The following is an 18,334-nucleotide window of genomic DNA, read 5'->3' as shown; positions in this document are numbered from 1 at the left end:
TCCAGAGAATTGGAAAGCAACGTATGTTTTCCTTTTTATCATGTGCGCATACGCAGTTTCTTTATTATCTATTCAAATTTAATACTCACATCAAGCAAATACAGATATTTAAGGCTATGAATGAAATAATAACGTGAAAACTCATCAGCGGCAAGTGATTGTGCATTTTTTGCATTCTAAACTATTGAGCCCTTAACTAATTCTGAACGTAGAGTAGGTAGATAAAGGTCGTGCTCCGCGTTCCTAAGCGGATAACAGTGCAACGATCTTTCTAAAATTGAAGAAGCGTGCTTACGAATTAAACAAACGGATTCAAATGTGAATAAGGAACTGTCAGATTTTCAAATCTTTTAAAGAAGCCCCTGCAGTGATTGTCACGTTTCAAAAGTGTGCAAGCCATTTTTTCAAGCAGGTTTTCAAATTTCCCCTGGAGGAATCAACAGACTGCTGGCCCGAAAACGTAACATGCAATTTATCTTGTTACGTTTCTCTTCAAATGTTTTGAATATTCCTTTGTTCACTTCGGATTTATTTATTCTCATATTCGAGAGTTTTTGATGAAATTAATTTATTATTGACCTCCCGCTCCATTCGAGAAATTCAATAAAACATCGAATTTTATAACCTTAAATTCCCCAGCAGGAGACTCTTGCTCAGGGATCAGTTAAAGTATATAAATAACTAGTACTAAGATGTGGTGTGAACAATTAATATTAAATTGGAGGCCACCAGCTTTTTAACGAACGATTAACAATTAATAAATAAAGGAATTGAAATGAATTGAATTAAAAATAAACATTAAATAATCCTAAACTATCCCGTGATTATCCAAATTAATATTTATTGCTAAGAACAATAAATAATATAAATAATATAATATAAAAAAGTTTCAAGAACAATAAATAATAAATTTTCATTAACTGCGTATCCAAAAGAACACAACGAACAAAATAAGTTATAAATTAAAAACAACTCAGATTTATCTATATATTTATTTTTATAAGATAAAACTGGGACTTATCTATAGAAATTCGGGATGGTTGCAGCCCTCAACCGAATTCCCGGTTGTTGGAGTTGAGTTGAATTTATTTGTTTCTGTGGTGTATCGGTTGAGTACTTTAGGTATAATACTCCAACTTAGCAGTTTTAGAACTACGGGAAAAAATTAAATGAGGAAGGAAACTGGAACCCAAATGGAAACTACTAAAGAAGGAATGAGTAGGAAGAATAGAATTGAATAAAAAGGGGCTTATGCTCTAACATATAAAAAAGCTGAATTTATATTATTCAAAATATAACCAAACAGGAATCTGTTCTATTCTATTCGTTCTGTTCCCCAAATAAATAGAAAATACGAGTTTATATGAAAATATATGAAAATAATACAAAATTTGCTTGAAACAAAAGAGAATACATAATGTTAACTGGAATTTTTGTGAGCACAATGATAAAAAAAACAAGGAAAAACTCATCACTAATTTACTAAAATTTACTTTGATTCGAAGTGTGGATAGGTAGAGAAAGAAATCGAATCAATTTCCAAGTTTTATTTAATTTTTCGAATGGAGTCGAATAACAAAATAATTTATTCAAAAACACGAATAATAGAATAAATAAACCAGAAGTTACTACTGTGCCACAATACGTGAACAAAGGAATATTCAAAACGCAAAAAACCGAATGGCATGTTACAACATATTTATAAAAAATCCCAAAATCTCCAAATTATTAAATAAGAAGTATAAGATGCGATATATCATTTGAAATGTGTAATTTTTCTTCAATCAAAAATAAAATTACAGAAATTCGCTTAAATAAAATTATGTAAAACAATTCAAAGAACTATGAATGTCAATGTCAAGCGTCATTCGTTGTTTTAAGACATTTAAATCGAAAGATTCACTTTTGTACAAAATGCGCTTCACATATCCCTATAAAAAAAATCTAATAATGTCAGATCAGTTTATCGTGCTAGCCAGTTCATCGATATTCGCTTCTCTATCCACCAAATGGGCAATATTGCTTGAGGAACTTACTGCCTATATTAAAAATCAATCAGAAATATTGGCGGAAGTGTTCAAATACTGGTGGATGCACAAGTAGCTCCGCCAAATATTAAAAACATGTATTACCAGTAATCTAATATATATATATATATATATATATATATATATATATATATATATATATATATATATATATATATATATTTCTACTAATCGCCTATGAAATCATTTCGAAATTCAATATTTTCAATATTTTGAAAATGAATTCTGCCGTTCTTCAAAGAAGAAAACAACTGCTTTCCTGGCTAACACTTCGACGAATATTGTAGTTACAACTCCTCTGAAGAGCCTGATGTAAATCGACCTTTTTATCGATATCAACATCCCCAATGGCTCGCAATCGCAAGGAAAGGTTTAACTACTGACTAGTTTCGACGTTATTACGTCTCATCAGATTGGTATAACAATCCTCGTTCGGGCTTGAGATTCGAACTGAATACAATTCGACTGTCAACGCTTGCCTTGGGTCACATAATGTCTATCTGGATAGACTTATGTCCGTAAACGCATCCTTTCCAAGATATAGAGTGTTAAAGTTTCAAAAATAAAACGATTTTTTCTCGAAAACTTTCAAATGGTGTGTTCGATTATTATTGAAACTTTTTGACGATTATCACGTTGATCTTTATCTAGTTTTCTCTAGAGGAGTGCAACTTTGAATTCTCCGCCACTGGATAAAATGTTTTTTTCCAAATTTTGAATTCTGTTATCATTCTTTAGTAAAAAAGCAATAACATCATTTTGTAGCCTTGTACACAAGCCCTGAATCATCGCTACTTCATAGTTAAAAATCAAGGGGAGTAAGATGCGGAGACATAGCTGGTTAATCAATTGACCCACCTCAACCTAGCCAGTTCTGTCCATAAGTGGAATTTAAATGGAGTCGTAAATTTGCTGCAAAATGTACAGAAGCTCCATTATGTTGAAATAAATATCATATTTTGTCGGATATAAAGAGGAACTTGTTCCAGAAATTCTGGTAATATCTCCTTTAAGAAAATTTTTGCTGATATGCATAGGTAAAAGTAGCATACGGGTTCTCATCCGCCTATACATGACTGTTTCGGAAATTATACATGCCTTCTTCAGTAAAAATTGCTTCATCGTTTTAATATTAATTCAGAAAATTCTTCATTCTCCCTATAATTTGGAAGACACCAATTATAAAATTACTTTCAAGGCGCAATATTTCTTGGTAAAACATCTTGTGCCCTAGTGAATTTATAAGGAGAGTAGAAAATTCAGGGGTGGAAAAAGGAGGGTCCTTAACCACTGCTACACGCAAAAACGAGATGTCAACTATTCATGCTGGAACAAGTAGTTTATCAACCTGATAATCATCAAAAACGTTTGATTTTTTAACACTTTTTATCTTTAAAAGGAAGCGTTTGCGGATATAAGTTCCATATCCCGATAGGCATAATTTTACCAAAAGAATTTCCACTAGAACGTTGGTAGTCGAATATAGGGACATCCTGTATAATTGGCAATACTGAAACATGATTTTTAGTATATTTCGTTAAAATTAACTCGGAATTGAGAGAAAAGAGAATAGAAAAATCATTGGTAATTTTCTTTACCGCAAAGCGAGCATTTTATTTAAATAAACTAGCGAATCTCGGCGCAAAAACGGCCTAACTGCCTCCATATATTCCTTTTAAGATGTAATAAATTACAATAAGACTGAGCTTCTTTTAACGTTCCAGAACTTATTAAGCACACCAAACCAGTGATCCGTGCGCTGTTGCCGTGAACTCTATTATTATTTCTTTAACGTAATTGATCGAAGCGAAAATATACCGAGTGGAGAGTCGGAAAGTTTATCATATCAAACTTTTCCCCTTTATTTATCCATCTTTCATCCAAATAAAAAACATTTCTGTCCTCTCTTCTCATTTCTCCAATCTCATTACCTTTTTCCATAATTAATTTCTTTATGAGCGCAGGCTTTTTATCGTTTTGTCTCAAACAGTCTAATTACGTGAAGTTTTCCACAATTTGTCTCTTCCATTGTTTGGCAAAGTTCTCCGTCTCCATTAATATCTACTATTTATTAAAAAGTAGGTTTTTTTGTTTTTTTCTCGGAAATAATATGAATGTAATTTTTTTCGAATCAGTTATTGCATAGCTCCGACTATTTGAATTTGTTTTAAGTGTATTTGTAATAATTTCTTTGCTTTAAAAGTCTGTTAAAGGTGTCTCCAGCCACGGTCATATTTTACAACAGTAATCATAACGAAGGTGGTAAATATAAACCATAATTTTGCTATAAAAAACTTTTTACAGTTTTGTTATATGGTCTAGGAGCTTTCGGATACATTATTATAGAAAATCTCTGAGCTTGTCATGTAACCAGTGACTCTTTCAATGAACCAAATAAGTAATAGTCGCTTGACGACAAATCGGGACTATAAGGAGGGTGTTCCAGTACTTCCCAACCCAATCCAGCTGTATGCGATCTGGTTTTATCTTGCAGCAATATTGCACTACTGATTGGAATATAGCGTCGCTTTGATCTGTAAACAGGTTTCATCATGTTTTTTAGGAGGTTGCTATAATGCTGCGCAATTACTCCTCTCATATCCTAAAACATGATACATAACATCTTTGCTTTAACTGGCGCGTCTTCGTCTTTCTTCCTACACTCCACAACGCGCGTTTATTCTCCCGAATATAGTGGTGTGCCCAAGTCTCGTCGAAAATGAATATTCGGTTCCATAATTTTTTCCTTTCTCTTCATGCAGGAGAAGCATATAAACTTTCTAGCGCATGAATTTCTTTTCAAAATTTAGTATTTGAATAATACTATTCACGCCGATTACCAATTCTGCAGCCATATAATACTGCGTTGGTCAAGTGAGTAAGGATCAACCAGTTGAACTTGGGTAGACTCAAATTATGGAAAACACAACGATTTTCAATTTCTAGTATGTAAAACAAGTTGAAAGTTTCTTATAATTTGTAAGAGCCTGAAACAAGAAAGATGATGATGGATGTTGATTGTCAAGAACTCTTTGAAAGATAAAAATAAAAACCGTTATTTTGTTATCGAATTATCGTAAAGATCAAATATCACAGATTTGAGGACTCCCATATTAATGAAATTATGCAGAGAATAAAAATTCCTTAAAATACGACAGCGGTGTGATGATATGTCCATTGTTTTCTTCTGCTAAACTTTTGGTCAAAATTTCACATGATTCTGACAAACTAATTAGTTTTTATATTCCTATGAATGAAACTGTTGTAGTAAGAAAAATTCGATTTTTAATGAAACAATATTTCCTACGTAGAAAAATTATGAAAAACCGAGGAAAAGTTACTTGAATATTATTGTTACGAGCAAGTTCGCATGATCATTCCCTAGCTCGGCCCTGTCCAGCTATCAAATTTTAAAAATTTGGTGAATTCGCGCGGTGCTTTTCGGGTGACGTCTTTCACATTTTTATAAATGGCGGAACTAGTTTGATGTTCATTTGTATATAATTTTTAGAGTGGTAGGCGGTTTATTTGCATTATTGCTTCTAAATAATTTCTTAGATAGTCTATTCATTTATTTCTTTTGTTTTCAATGTCTATACAATGGGCAGTATCTATAAAAATTTAGAAATGGAAATTTAATCACTGCGGCCTTATTATATGCAAATCTTCCTGCGGTGCTTGAACTTTCAGTTTTTCTTAGATTTCTTCTTCATTATCGGTAATTTATTTTACCTAGATGCTCCTAGATTGAAAGCAAAAAATTCGGAGTAGGTGGCGTGAGATTAATGCTTCGATATAAAAAAATTTTCTGATATAGGCCTTTAAACGATGCGAAATCAAAACTTATATTTAATCATATTTTCTAAATTATACATTGAAATATTATAAATTTTCATTGGATGATCTGATGGCCAGGGGCAGTTCATGCCCAATGGTTAACAATCCGTAACTTTTACAGGGACAATCAGTACAATCTAAAAATAGAAAAAATAACTTTTTTAACAAAAGGGAACTCTTCTTTTAACTCGATAAAATTTATAATTTAGGAGATATGTAGACTTTTAGATCGTTGTACATGCCAAAGAAATCGTTCGCCATAAAGAGGCATTCTGAAGAAAATAATCATAAATTGTAATTATTTCTTGAAAATACTTACAGTATACAATACAACAAACATTATTGTACTACATACTGTCAAACATCGTGTTACTTACATAAGGAGAAAATTTAAGTGTGAAAAAATTTATTTGGGTAACCTACAACTTATCAAATAAAAACAAAAAAATATAATAAATGTTCGATGTGAGTCCTTTGCACTTCTACATACTTCCGGAGTCTATAGATGGAACGAAGCTTATTTGACAGTAGCCGTCTGGATGAAAAATAATTATTAAGTTTTTCCTTATGCAAGAAAATATGATTTCTGATATTATGTATATTTATTTATTTATTAGTTCTCCAAGAAATGTTTGATTGTGTTTTAATACCTTCTGTTAGTCTTTTCAATGAATAATTACAATTTATGATAATTTTCAGCAGAATGTCTCTTTGTCCCGAACAATTTCCCATGTACAACGATTAAAAAGTCTATATATCTCTTAAGCTATAAATTTTATCGAGTTAAACCAAGAGTACGTTTTTGTTGAAAAATTGATTGAAAAATTAATTTTTGCTATCTTTAGATTGTACAGATTGTACCTGTAAAAGTTACGGATTTTTAACCACTGGGCATAAGCCGCCCCTGGACTTCAGATCATCCAAGAAAAATTCATAATATAGAAAGAGAAATATTCGTATGTATAATTTAGAAAATATACTTAAATATGAGTTCTGATTTCGCAACTTCAAATGCCTAGAGATCGTACGAGAAATTTTTTTCACATCATCTAATCACTCCCGAATTTTTTGCATGAAGTCCCGGAACACTTTGTATACAATGTATAAAATATATATTTTACGTAATTTGATGAGCAGCTTTATAGCTGTACAATATCAAATTAATTAGGCATTATTTAAGAGAAATTTCGTTGGAAATAATTCTGTCAAACGCTAGCTAGAGGATTTAATAAAATAAATTCATTCACATTCACACAGGAATCCATTTGAAACGGATATCCTTCATGGCGCATATTCACATTTAGATGTTGAATCAAAGAAATAACTAAATTTTGTTTTATATCATACAAACTAACACTTCGTAATAATCCCTTATAACTAAGCTGAAGTATTCTACAAATTGAAGACGAAATGTAAGAAAATATATGTGTCTCGTAAATTTCGCAATCGGTTTTTTCTTTGTACAAATAAACGAAAAAGAGTCTGTTTGTCTTATGTTGTTGGTTCTTTTTGATAGTATCTTTCACTGGACAGGCACTTTCTTTCATCTCTCAAACTTTTTAGTGAGTCATTTGTTATCACACGCGCTCTTTCTTGTCTTCGCTATTGCTGCGAACTTTCAGTAAATACGGGATTATAAATTATTCTTCTGGTCCATTTTCTTTAATATCCATTTCTTTTTCCAAATAATTAATCAAAGTTAGAACCATTCTACTTTCTCTTTTCTCATTCTGAAAGAAGCTAAAAAATTCTCAAATATCCCTCATAATAAATTACATTTCAGAATAATGGAGTGTGTGATTAATTGTTTGATATAAAATATTTGTGCCAAATTTTAATAATTATTTACCATAGTAATGAAATTTTTATTTAATATTGTCACTTTTCCCTCCAGTATCATAATAATAATCTTATGATTTCTAAGGTTGAAATAACATATTCTATCAGATCCAATATGGAGAAGATTCCATTATAGTCTTTAATATTGTGATAGGTACACAGCCGCACGTTATCAGGCGGTCAAAACTTATTGTAGTGGAAATTATGGAAGATGGTGGGTGGCTTACTCTGTAGAAGAAACTGTAATTAGACAGCTAGCTCTAGTTAGTTAGTTGAATATTGTTGAAGATACCCGGCGAAAGATATAATACAATCCGGGCGTTATAAAGTGAAGTGCTGGCAATCAAATTTTATCATTTATGGCTTTTTCGTTTCTATGTTTTTGAACCATTTATAACGATTCCGTTTCGAATACTACATAATATCAGAGATCATATTTTCTGGAATAAGGAAATACTTGAAAGAGATTAATAATTATTTTTCATCTAGTCGGCTACTGTCAAATAATCATCCTTCCAGCCGTAGACTCTGGAAATATGTAAAAGTGCAAAGTACTAACTTTTAACATTTATTCGTTTTTATTTGATAAGTTGTAGGCTAACCAACTAAATTTTTTCACATTTCAATTTTCTCCTTGTGTAAGTAACACGATATCTGACAGTATGCAGTTCAATAATGTTTGTTGTATTATATACTGTAAGTATTTTCAAGAAATAATTACAATTTGTGATTATTTTCTTCAGAATGTCTCTTTATGGCGAACGATTTCTTTGGCATGTTCAACGATCTAAAAGTCCACATATCTCCTAAATTATAAATTTTATCGAGTTAAAAGAAGAGTTCCCTTTTGTTAAGAAACTTATTCTTTCTATTTTTAGATTGTACAGGTTGTCTCTGTAAAAGTTACCTTCAAATAATCCAATGAAAATTCATAATGTTTGAATGTAAAATTTAGAAAATAAACTCAAAAATAAGTTCTTATTTCAATCAATAAAACTCATAAAATCAAAAAAGCGAACTCTGGATCATTTCCCTCATTTAGAATCTTTTGGGGCACAGTGAACCATAAAAAATTTTATGAATATTCTCAACTTTTGCAAAATTTGATTACGGATTTCAACAATTGTTTTGAAGACTTTCACAAAATTAATGCAATGGAATTTTCAATAATCCATTCAATTTTGAAGTTTCACAGGTACCAGTTCATTTGCAAATGGAGTTGATAGATCTTCAATCGGACAGTATTTTGAATGAAAAATTTACAACAATATAATATAATAATTCAGTTCATTTGTTTCTATTCTCAATATAGCCCATCTACGAATTCAAAATTTAATATATGGCACTTTTCAAAATTGAGTTTGACACCTCTGATTTAAAAGGTTAATCTAATCTAAGGAGTATCTTTTTGTTTTGCATTATTTTTTTCAATAAATGAAAGAACTGTATTGAAAGATTTTATTTTTGTTACAGATGAGGTGGACGTGATTGGTTATACTAGTACCCAAAGCGATACGGATGATCATTACAGCGTCCAATCAGCATCGAGCGACAGCGGTGTTATTATTTCCACTTGCCGTCTCACTCTTTCCGAAATGGAAGTGATCTAGGCAGACAGACTGATCCTAAAATAGAATAACAATGAAAAATGAAAATAAAAAAGGAAGTGGACACCTCTCAAGCCAGTACAGCCAATCCCGTATCCCAAGCAAATTTTTTCAACGGGACGTGATCCAAACTATTTAAGGGATGTGTCCTACTAGTCAACGAACACTTCTTCTTTAGTCCAGTCAATGTGTGACTGATTTTTGGAATGTTGAATTGTGGAATAAAATATTTACATTTAATTACGTTTCTCGGCCGTACAGAATAAGGAAAATTATGGATGTTTAGGTATTTAGACCTAAGCTTCTTATTTATAACACCTAACATTTAAAAACCTTATTTATAATTAATTTCACAAAAATTCTTCCATATTTGTTAAGGAGACGTTCTGTTCTACAACATATGTTAAAACAATTAACATTGTAAACGACACTGCTATCAGAAATATTTTTTTGCAAATAATCAAACTAACTAAACTCTTTTGGATTATGTTTATCAAATACTTTACCTTCAAAGATCAAAATTCAAAATTTTAGATAGATAATAGTTACTTGAAGTCGATAAAATGGATAACTTTATTTAAATTTTTATATTAGATTGTGTGTCAAACAGGATTTTCAATTATTAGTGACAAATTAATGACAAATTTGTACTCCGAAATTTCAAAATTAAGCTTTTGAACAATTTTTTTAGGGTGCTCGAAATAATGTACCTTTTTCAATAGTTATACTGTCAATATAGACATTTACCCTTGCCCCAATTATGCAAAAAATACCTCTAGTTACAAAGAATTGCTTGTGACAAGTATTTAATGCAATATTAACCCTGCGGGTCGGGCGCCTTGAATCAGATCTCAAACCAGGGGCTCTAGGTCAGAGACCCATCACAATATATGGTGTTTTTTGAAAAAAAAATATTCATGGGTTAATAAAAAAAATACACATTACTAATGACAAACGTTATATTAAAAGAATTATTTAAATAAACCGAACCAGAAACGTCACATATCCTAAAAACTGAAAATAAAAAACATGAAGGTGAATAAAATGATACATTTCAGTATAGATTATTTTTTTTTAATCTTTTTTACAAAAGAAACATTTTTTCTGATCCCTGGCTGGAAATCTCCATCTATAGAGGTTTCTCCTGTTCCAGCAACTTCTTGTCTCCTTTGTCTTACAGTTCTGGGATCATTTGTTTCGTAAGAACTTTGCTCCAAATGATCTCTTGTCAATGATATTCCAGCATCTCTTAAATATAATCTTATCACAATCTCATATGCTTTATTATTACACGCAAAAATAATTTGAGAATTCACCCCGACCGTTTTCATCATTGCATCGGTCACTTCCTGGTATGCCTGGCTACATCAGAGGTTTCAGAGAATTTATCAAGAATATCTACACCTCCCTTGATATGATAATAATAGGTAATTATATCGGTTTTACCACGAAATAAATTTCGGCCTCTAAGGCTATGCAAAAACATCAACAGACGTACTAAAATGAAAATCTACAGAACAGCAATACGGTCAGCAGTAACCTATGGAGGAGAAACGATGAATCTAACAAAAGCTGATGAAAAAAAACTTCGATAGAAAAATGATAAGTGGAATATATAGGCCAAAACAACGCTGAAATTAGATTTATAAAATCGCACCGAAAAATATAATAAATTTCAATTCTTGCTTTTTTTGTGTGTAATGCTGTAGCCGCTTAAAATCATTTGGATTATTTGTGCGACCTGCTTCATTTTCGATTGGGAGCTTAAGTACCTCTTTATTGATACTATTTTATTTATTGTTCGTATACGAATTGTTTTCGTTCTCGCAAATTCAAACTTGTAAGTTTTGAAAAGGGAAAAACTAGTTTAAACTCGTCCAACTAGACAAAAGTAACCGTACCATTTAGTACTTCTACAGTGAAAAGGAGATTGAGAGAAACTGACCTTTTTGGAAGGGGTTGCAATGAAGAAGTCAAAATAAAATTTGGAGGTTGCAGTGGGCTAAAAAACATAAAAATTGGACGCATGACGAGTGGAAGAGAGTTTGAATCAAAGTTTGAGGTTTTTTGGTCTAAGAGAAGACTGTTTGTATTCAGGTCAAAGGAAGAAGGGATGTTAGATGTGTAATCCCGACTGTAAAACATATCGGAGGCACCGAAATGGTAAAAATTGAAGGTATTTAGAAGAAAGAAGGCTTTAAAAAATATTAAGGGAAAATGTAGTACGCGTGTGATCGGCAGAAAATTGATCTTCCAGCTTGACAACGATCCGAAGCCTTCTTCATAGCTGCTCAAAGTGTATATGAAAGAATTGTAGAGCGAAAACGTACTCAAAGTCAGTCAGAAAGCATTGTCCTCCTTCTACTCCACAACTTCACAATATCCTAAAAAACGAATAGACGACGATTATTTGTCGTAATTTCGGTCGTATTATAGGGTAGGCAAGAAATTTTGATAGGTAGTGTATTAATATATTCATTTACAAGAACCTCGTCGAACTACTTATCCACAAACCTCTTCATAAAGAATTGAAGAATATCAACACAATTGAACTTATAAATCACATTCTTATTTGATAAAAACCAATGGGAAAGTCAAGTAACAAGTGATCTGAACAAAATGTGAGTCCGTGGATGGTGGAGAAATACCCAGAACAGGAAAAAATGGAGAAAAATAGCGGAAAAACTCAAAACTCACCGTAATAAATGAGTCAAAAAACTCTTATTGAACGGTTACTCTTCCTACTGGAATCCTCTAATCAATCAAGACATACAGAAGTTTCTACTTGAACAACTTTCATCAAAAATTCTTATATAACTTCAACTCCAGTTTTTAAGTTACAAATAAAATTTTTAAGCAACAAAATCATCTTTCTAAGCATCTGATCTGACCAGTTTTGTCACTATCAAATTATATTCTGGTAAAACTCAGTTTACTGTATAGAAAACAAAAGTTTTACAGTTTTACTAGCAATTTCAAAAATGGATTTTGAATACGAATAACGGTTTGTATGAGAAAATTTTATCAGTGTTTCAGCTATCTTAGAATCTTGTATACAATTCAAGAAAAGATTGTCGTAGAATGGTTAGTCATTAGTAATAAAATTTGCTTTACAATAATATCAACAAAATCTATCAAACTGGAATTTCTGGAACCATTGGTGATATTCATACTGAACACACTTTTTATTTCTAGCACTACACCAACACTCACAATTACACTGTCTAACTCGCGTTACGATAACCGTCTCTGAAGACGATAACTTGGTTATCGAAACGCGCGTTAGAGAGTGTAATTGTGAGTGTTGGTGTAGTAGTGATTTAAACAGTGTATTCAGAATAAAATCTATGTTTAGAGAATTTACTTGATTTTTTGAACGTATATTTGCTACATTCGTAGTTATTTCATAAACAGAAACGTTATCCTTATAAATGTAAATTTTATTTCACAATATCGATCACATAATGTCTGAGCTAATAAAATTATCAATATATTCATCTTTATATATATTATTTATATGTAAATTGTACATAGTTTCAACCTGAATCGTATAATATTAGTAACAGCTGTACTATTATGAAATACTTGTATACATACGAACAATCAAACTAAAAAACTTATTGAATAAATATGTGATTGTAGAATTCCCTCTTTGTACTTTTCGTATTTAGTACTTCATAATGGGATAGTCTAAATTGTAATAAGGAGAGGAGATTGACTGCGCTGCGGCGCATATTTTTTATTACATTCATTGAAACGTTCCTTTAAAGCAATGGTTCTAAACCTTTCAAAATTTTGCTGCACCTCCCGCAGCTACATTCTTCTTCTTCAAGTACCATAAACTTTGCCGCTTGTAGCTGTTCTCTTGTCCAAAACTTTTAATCTATTATCTGAAGGCACCCTAAATTCCATATAAGTCTCTTATATTCCGTAACCAGGAATGTTATTCACGCCCTCCGTTCTCGTCAATATAAGCTTGAAAGTTGATTATCTCGGTCCTCGCAGGATGTGTCCCAAATAAGATACTTTTCGTTGTTTATTTACCGCATCATGTGCTCGGTCCTTGGGATCCGCAGAAGTCTGCGCAACAACCACATTTCCATAGCTTCTATTCTGTTTAAGGATCTCACTTTCAGGGACCACACCATTGGGCCAAATATAACATTTCATCTTAACTTATCAAACTTTGTAAAAGCTGTTTTTGCAATTGCTCTTCTATATTTATTACTATAAATATAAATGGTATATTCTTATGACCACAAAATGTCTTTACACTTCCAAGACCAGAAAGTTTTGGAAATTGAGAAGATAATTAAGGATTCTAATACATCATAATCTATTAATCATCTACAAAACATCCATATTCACAATCACACCTGTTTTTTGACCTTCAGGGCACCCATATAGAAAAGTAGAATATGTGAAAACTGTGTTTGGTATATTAACAATCATACTCTACAATGATCTAACGTTATTTTTCCAGAATAGATCTGCTCCAGGAAATTTCGAAAGGTTATTTGTATAAGCTACTAGAAACCTAACCTAACCAATTCAGCTTCGTCGTGTTGGTGTCTGCTTATGATTATTACGAGGGGGTACCCAAAAATAACCGGACTTATTTTTTAAATGCTATATATTCACAAATATTTACAAAACAACCTTATCCCCTTCATTACGAGTAATACATTTGTCCCAGCGGTGCTTCCACTGTTCGAAACATTGTTTGAATACATCTTTAGAGATGGCTGACAGCTCCTGTCTCACAGCACAAAAGCCAATCAATTATTTCCTTGTGTTGTAGGTATTTATTCAAATATATAAATTATCACACTATTAATTGTTATAACAGTCGTAATATAATTAAAATTCTTCTCTCCGTAGAAGTATTGAAAAAATCTGGAATCATCATCAATCAGATTAGGGAATAATGTGTGTCTCTTCTGATTGATTTGTTGAATCAAAATTGAGGACTTTCTGGCCAGCTTATGCTCTTTCTCTTCTTCTTCTGCCAGCAAGCAAGAAACTATTATGATTTCTTCAATATACATAATGTACATTTCACAAAAATCCAAATTTTTTATAATAAACGAAGTCAAAAACCAAACGCACGAGACTTCCACAGCCAATCACACTCACGACTGGCGAGAGACCTCGAAATCGGTAATTTCTGGAGCTTACGTACCTGCGTGCGCAGCCGTCGAAATAAATCCGATCCGTTCGTTGCGAACGCTCCGTCCAATGACAACAAGTGTGTGACTACCTTAAGGAATCATCTATAAATTACCTCACAAGAATTTTAGTGCTTTCAAACCCCTCCCCCGTCCTTTGTTACATTTTTATACTCCTTCAGATGTGACGTCACATTTTTTTTAGATTCATGCATGTATTCAAAAATAAACGAGATAAAACCATTTAGCATAACAGCAAATTATCAATATTTGACTTGATTTTTTTAAGGAATATCCGCGAATCTCCACTTTCTGTAATGATCAATCTTTCCCCTTTTGTCTGTATATACGTTTTAACGATACTAAAACTTTCGAGGAGATATGACGAGGAAAACGCGATCAGAAGCTGTTGCATAATTCCCCACAGTCCAGGATGTTTGTAGGGTATCTCTACTTGCAGCCAAAATTTTGCAGCTCCTCATTAGAGCTAAGCTTAAGTAGCTCATCTTGTAATATCACATATCCACTTCCCTTTCATCAAATGGATTAATGATCCATTGTGGTAATTCCATCGTCAAAATTTGATTTTAAATACATCAAATGTTGAACGTATGTCTGATCATCTTCATTAAGGCATTTCATATACGAAAAGTTTGAAAACTGAAAAGTAGCGTCGACCAATATTTCTTCATAAATTCCAATTTACCAAGCTGAAATGACACTCTCTATTTTTATTATATTAAAACTGTCCATTTGTAGAGGTCATTAAATTTTTTAACCAAATCTATTAAAATTGATTAGGTTTTCTTTGAAATCAGGATTTTTACTTTAAAAACCTTAACAGTGAGTCAAAAAGTGAATAAAATCTTGATAAACATAAACATTTCGACAACCAGCGTACTTCGATATGTAAAAGCAATCGTTGGTAGTCTTCTTCATCGCAGAATTGTGGAAATTCAATGCATTGCTTATTTTGTTAACTGTATTAATCACAAATTAAAGCGATTGGTGCAATCTATTAGTCAAATGCCCCACCTCAATATTTACACCTTTTTTAATAACTAATTTTCAATCAGAAGATTCAAGACGATTTATCAAGAAAAAAAGGTTTAAAAGTTATAGTAATTTGATACATATTATATAACTTCTGTTATCCTGAATTGATTAAAATCTAAAAATTGAAAAGTTTCTGTACTAAAAGTTAAAACTTTTCGAAAGTCCTAATTGAAAGGAACGCTTTAATGAGATAATTGTTTATAAGTAACCTCTCTTTGTTAAATAGTTACTATGACCTGTATAAATCTGTGTAAATTAGTGATAATTTCAATAATTCTAAGAAACAAATATTAATGCACAGGCTGTATAGAACTAATTAGAAATATGAGGATTTATATTAAGCGCCAGTGGAAAAGGGTAAAGTGATTTCTATAATTTGTTATATTATTTTTTCTTCATTATCACTGTACCTGCATATTTTTAAGGATTTATTTTTATAATTATTTCCTTAAATAAAATAATTTCTGTTTACTAATATTTTGACCATTATTTTACACTTGCGGAGGCTTGAATGCTTTTAAATTCATTTTACTAAGAATGAGTTTGTTTCATAATTTTAAGAAAGCAGTAACTACTTCACAATTATTTTCCATAAGAATCCCGAGGATGATTCAAAACAGTAAGCTTTATCGTGATAATAGTGGATCATACAATTCACTACAAAAATCGTTCCAGCACATTTTTTCGTACGACTACCATTCTTGAGATATCGCGCTTTTAATAAAAAAATTCCTACTCTACCATATGAGATAATATTTTCTTACGTGATTCCCCCAGATCAGATCGAATCCTAAGGATTGAAAAAATGTTACTATCACTAATCATTACAGTAGAATTTCTGATCACTTCTAAATTTTATTGTAATAGATGATTGTCTACTTCTACTTCAACAACTATTTCTTCTTCATATTCACTTTCTTCATCTTGCAGCATTTCTGTACGCTGTTGTAAGAAATGTGATGCATCAATTTTCTCTTCATTAATATCATTAATATTTTCATCTGTTGTATTTGATTCAATATTAGATCAAATTTGACCCTAATAAGTGATGCATACTGGAGAAGATAATCCCACTTTTTGACAGCCACAATTCTTTTTATAACCCGACTTGCAGTTACAAAAACTAGTACTAAGCAGTTTTTCTGGAGCCGGCAGAGTAGAGATTGAATTTGCTTCACGCAAGTCTTTTAGGCCCATATCATGGAAATGATTCCCTTCCACCGTTTCCTATTTTTTGCTTTCGTTTTCTCTCTCTCTCTCTCTCTCTTAGGTCTTCCATCACTTCTGCGTTCCATAGTTCCCTTGATCTTCCTTTTTTTTGTTCCTCCTTGTTCTATGTCCATCATTTTTTTATTGCTCTAAAATCTGGCCCAGCCACTCTATTCTTTTGGTTCCTATTATTTTACTTAGTTCTGCTTACGCTTCGCCTCCGTAGCTCACTTCTACTCTTATTATTATTTCCATATTTTCTCCATCATCACCTTCGTCCTTGATAACCACCCCAAGATATACATAACTTTGAACTTGTTCTAAGCTCATTGCCTTTTGTTAGTTCAAAAGTATTGACAAACTGCTCATTGCTCTATTCTCCTTTGTGGTGTTGTCATTATCAATTATTTAGATTTATCTTCTGTCTCTGCCATTTCTATGAAGTCTCTGCAAGTTTCCTTAAGCCCATTTTGCGATATTGAAAGGATTATGTACATCGTCTGCGTATGCCAGTAGTTGCATTGATCTTGTTTTTAGTGTCCTTGTTTTGTTCAAACCGATTCCACGTACTATGTATATCGTAGTGGATAAAGGATCTCTCTGTTTTAGTCCTGTGCTGGTCTGGGAACATTTGGTTCCAAATAATTATCTGTTACTTTTCAACCCCATCTTTGATAGTAGACCCGATACAAGTGTTAAAAGGTGGAAGCAGATTTTCAAAATAGCTAACTCCCAAAAATAAATGATAATTATCATTATCAATCGGTATAGATTAAATAAGTTCCCAGATAAATGCTTCGGCAGCATTCAATATTCTAAATCGCTATTCGTTTGTATTTTCATACCAAGATTTATTGAGAATATCTTATTAATTGCATGGTTGCATTTTTTCCACTTCTTGCAATGAAAATTGGTAATTATCGTTCACTGAATTATCTCTATGTTCCTCAGAAATATATTATAATAATTGGAATGTTTCAAATGGTAAATGATTCAACTAATCTCAAATCGTACATGTCATATTCTCACAACCTCCAACTTCTTTTCTAACAAAATTATAACTCTCCCTCCATGCTTGATCATCATACCTCCCACAGAACACTCCACTGTACAAATTTAACAAATTAGAAACTGATTGTGGAAGAATTTGCCTTTAAGCTTTTGAATTTTCACAGTTTTTCTCCAAATAAACAGATCCATCCAATATATATATATATATATATATATATATATATATATATAGCACTTTGAGTTTCTTCTCATCCTTGTCAAGAAACTGACCACAACGCGCGACAAGTGGTAATTGTTAAGATCGTGAATGAAGTGTAGACGGCCACAATTGTGGCAAAAAAAGTGAAACCTTGGTTGCACAAAATAATTAATAAGGCTACGAATCGGCCACACTATTTTCAAGTTCAGGTTCACAGCATGGTAATAATTTTCGTCCATTCTTTGCCTTCCAGTCCCCAAAATCCTCTCCATTAGATCTCCTCGCGCCCCCATACACCATTTTTGGGTATTATTTTTTTTCTTTGTTGTTCTTGATTCCTGCATTCTTCCTAAGTATCTC

The 18,334-nt window shown here is 32.0% G+C and overlaps 1 protein-coding gene across 1 annotated transcript in view; it reads left to right on the top strand.

Moving 5' to 3' along the window:
* The window catches only part of LOC130452750 (max dimerization protein 1-like), a 333,631-nt gene extending 317,605 nt beyond the window's left edge, over positions 1–16,026 (top strand). Inside the window, exon 6 of the mRNA XM_056792169.1 lies at positions 9,198–16,026. Coding sequence (XP_056648147.1) covers positions 9,198–9,334 — 137 coding nt within the window. The 3' untranslated portion in view covers positions 9,335–16,026. The remainder of the gene's footprint in view (positions 1–9,197) is intronic.
* The last annotated feature ends 2,308 nt before the right edge of the window (positions 16,027–18,334 follow it).

Source organism: Diorhabda sublineata, chromosome 2 (genome assembly GCF_026230105.1).
Source record: "Diorhabda sublineata isolate icDioSubl1.1 chromosome 2, icDioSubl1.1, whole genome shotgun sequence".
NCBI classification, from domain to species: domain Eukaryota; kingdom Metazoa; phylum Arthropoda; class Insecta; order Coleoptera; family Chrysomelidae; genus Diorhabda; species Diorhabda sublineata.
The sequence above is the reverse complement of the archived record's forward strand: the minus strand, read 5'-3'. Positions and strand labels throughout refer to the sequence as shown.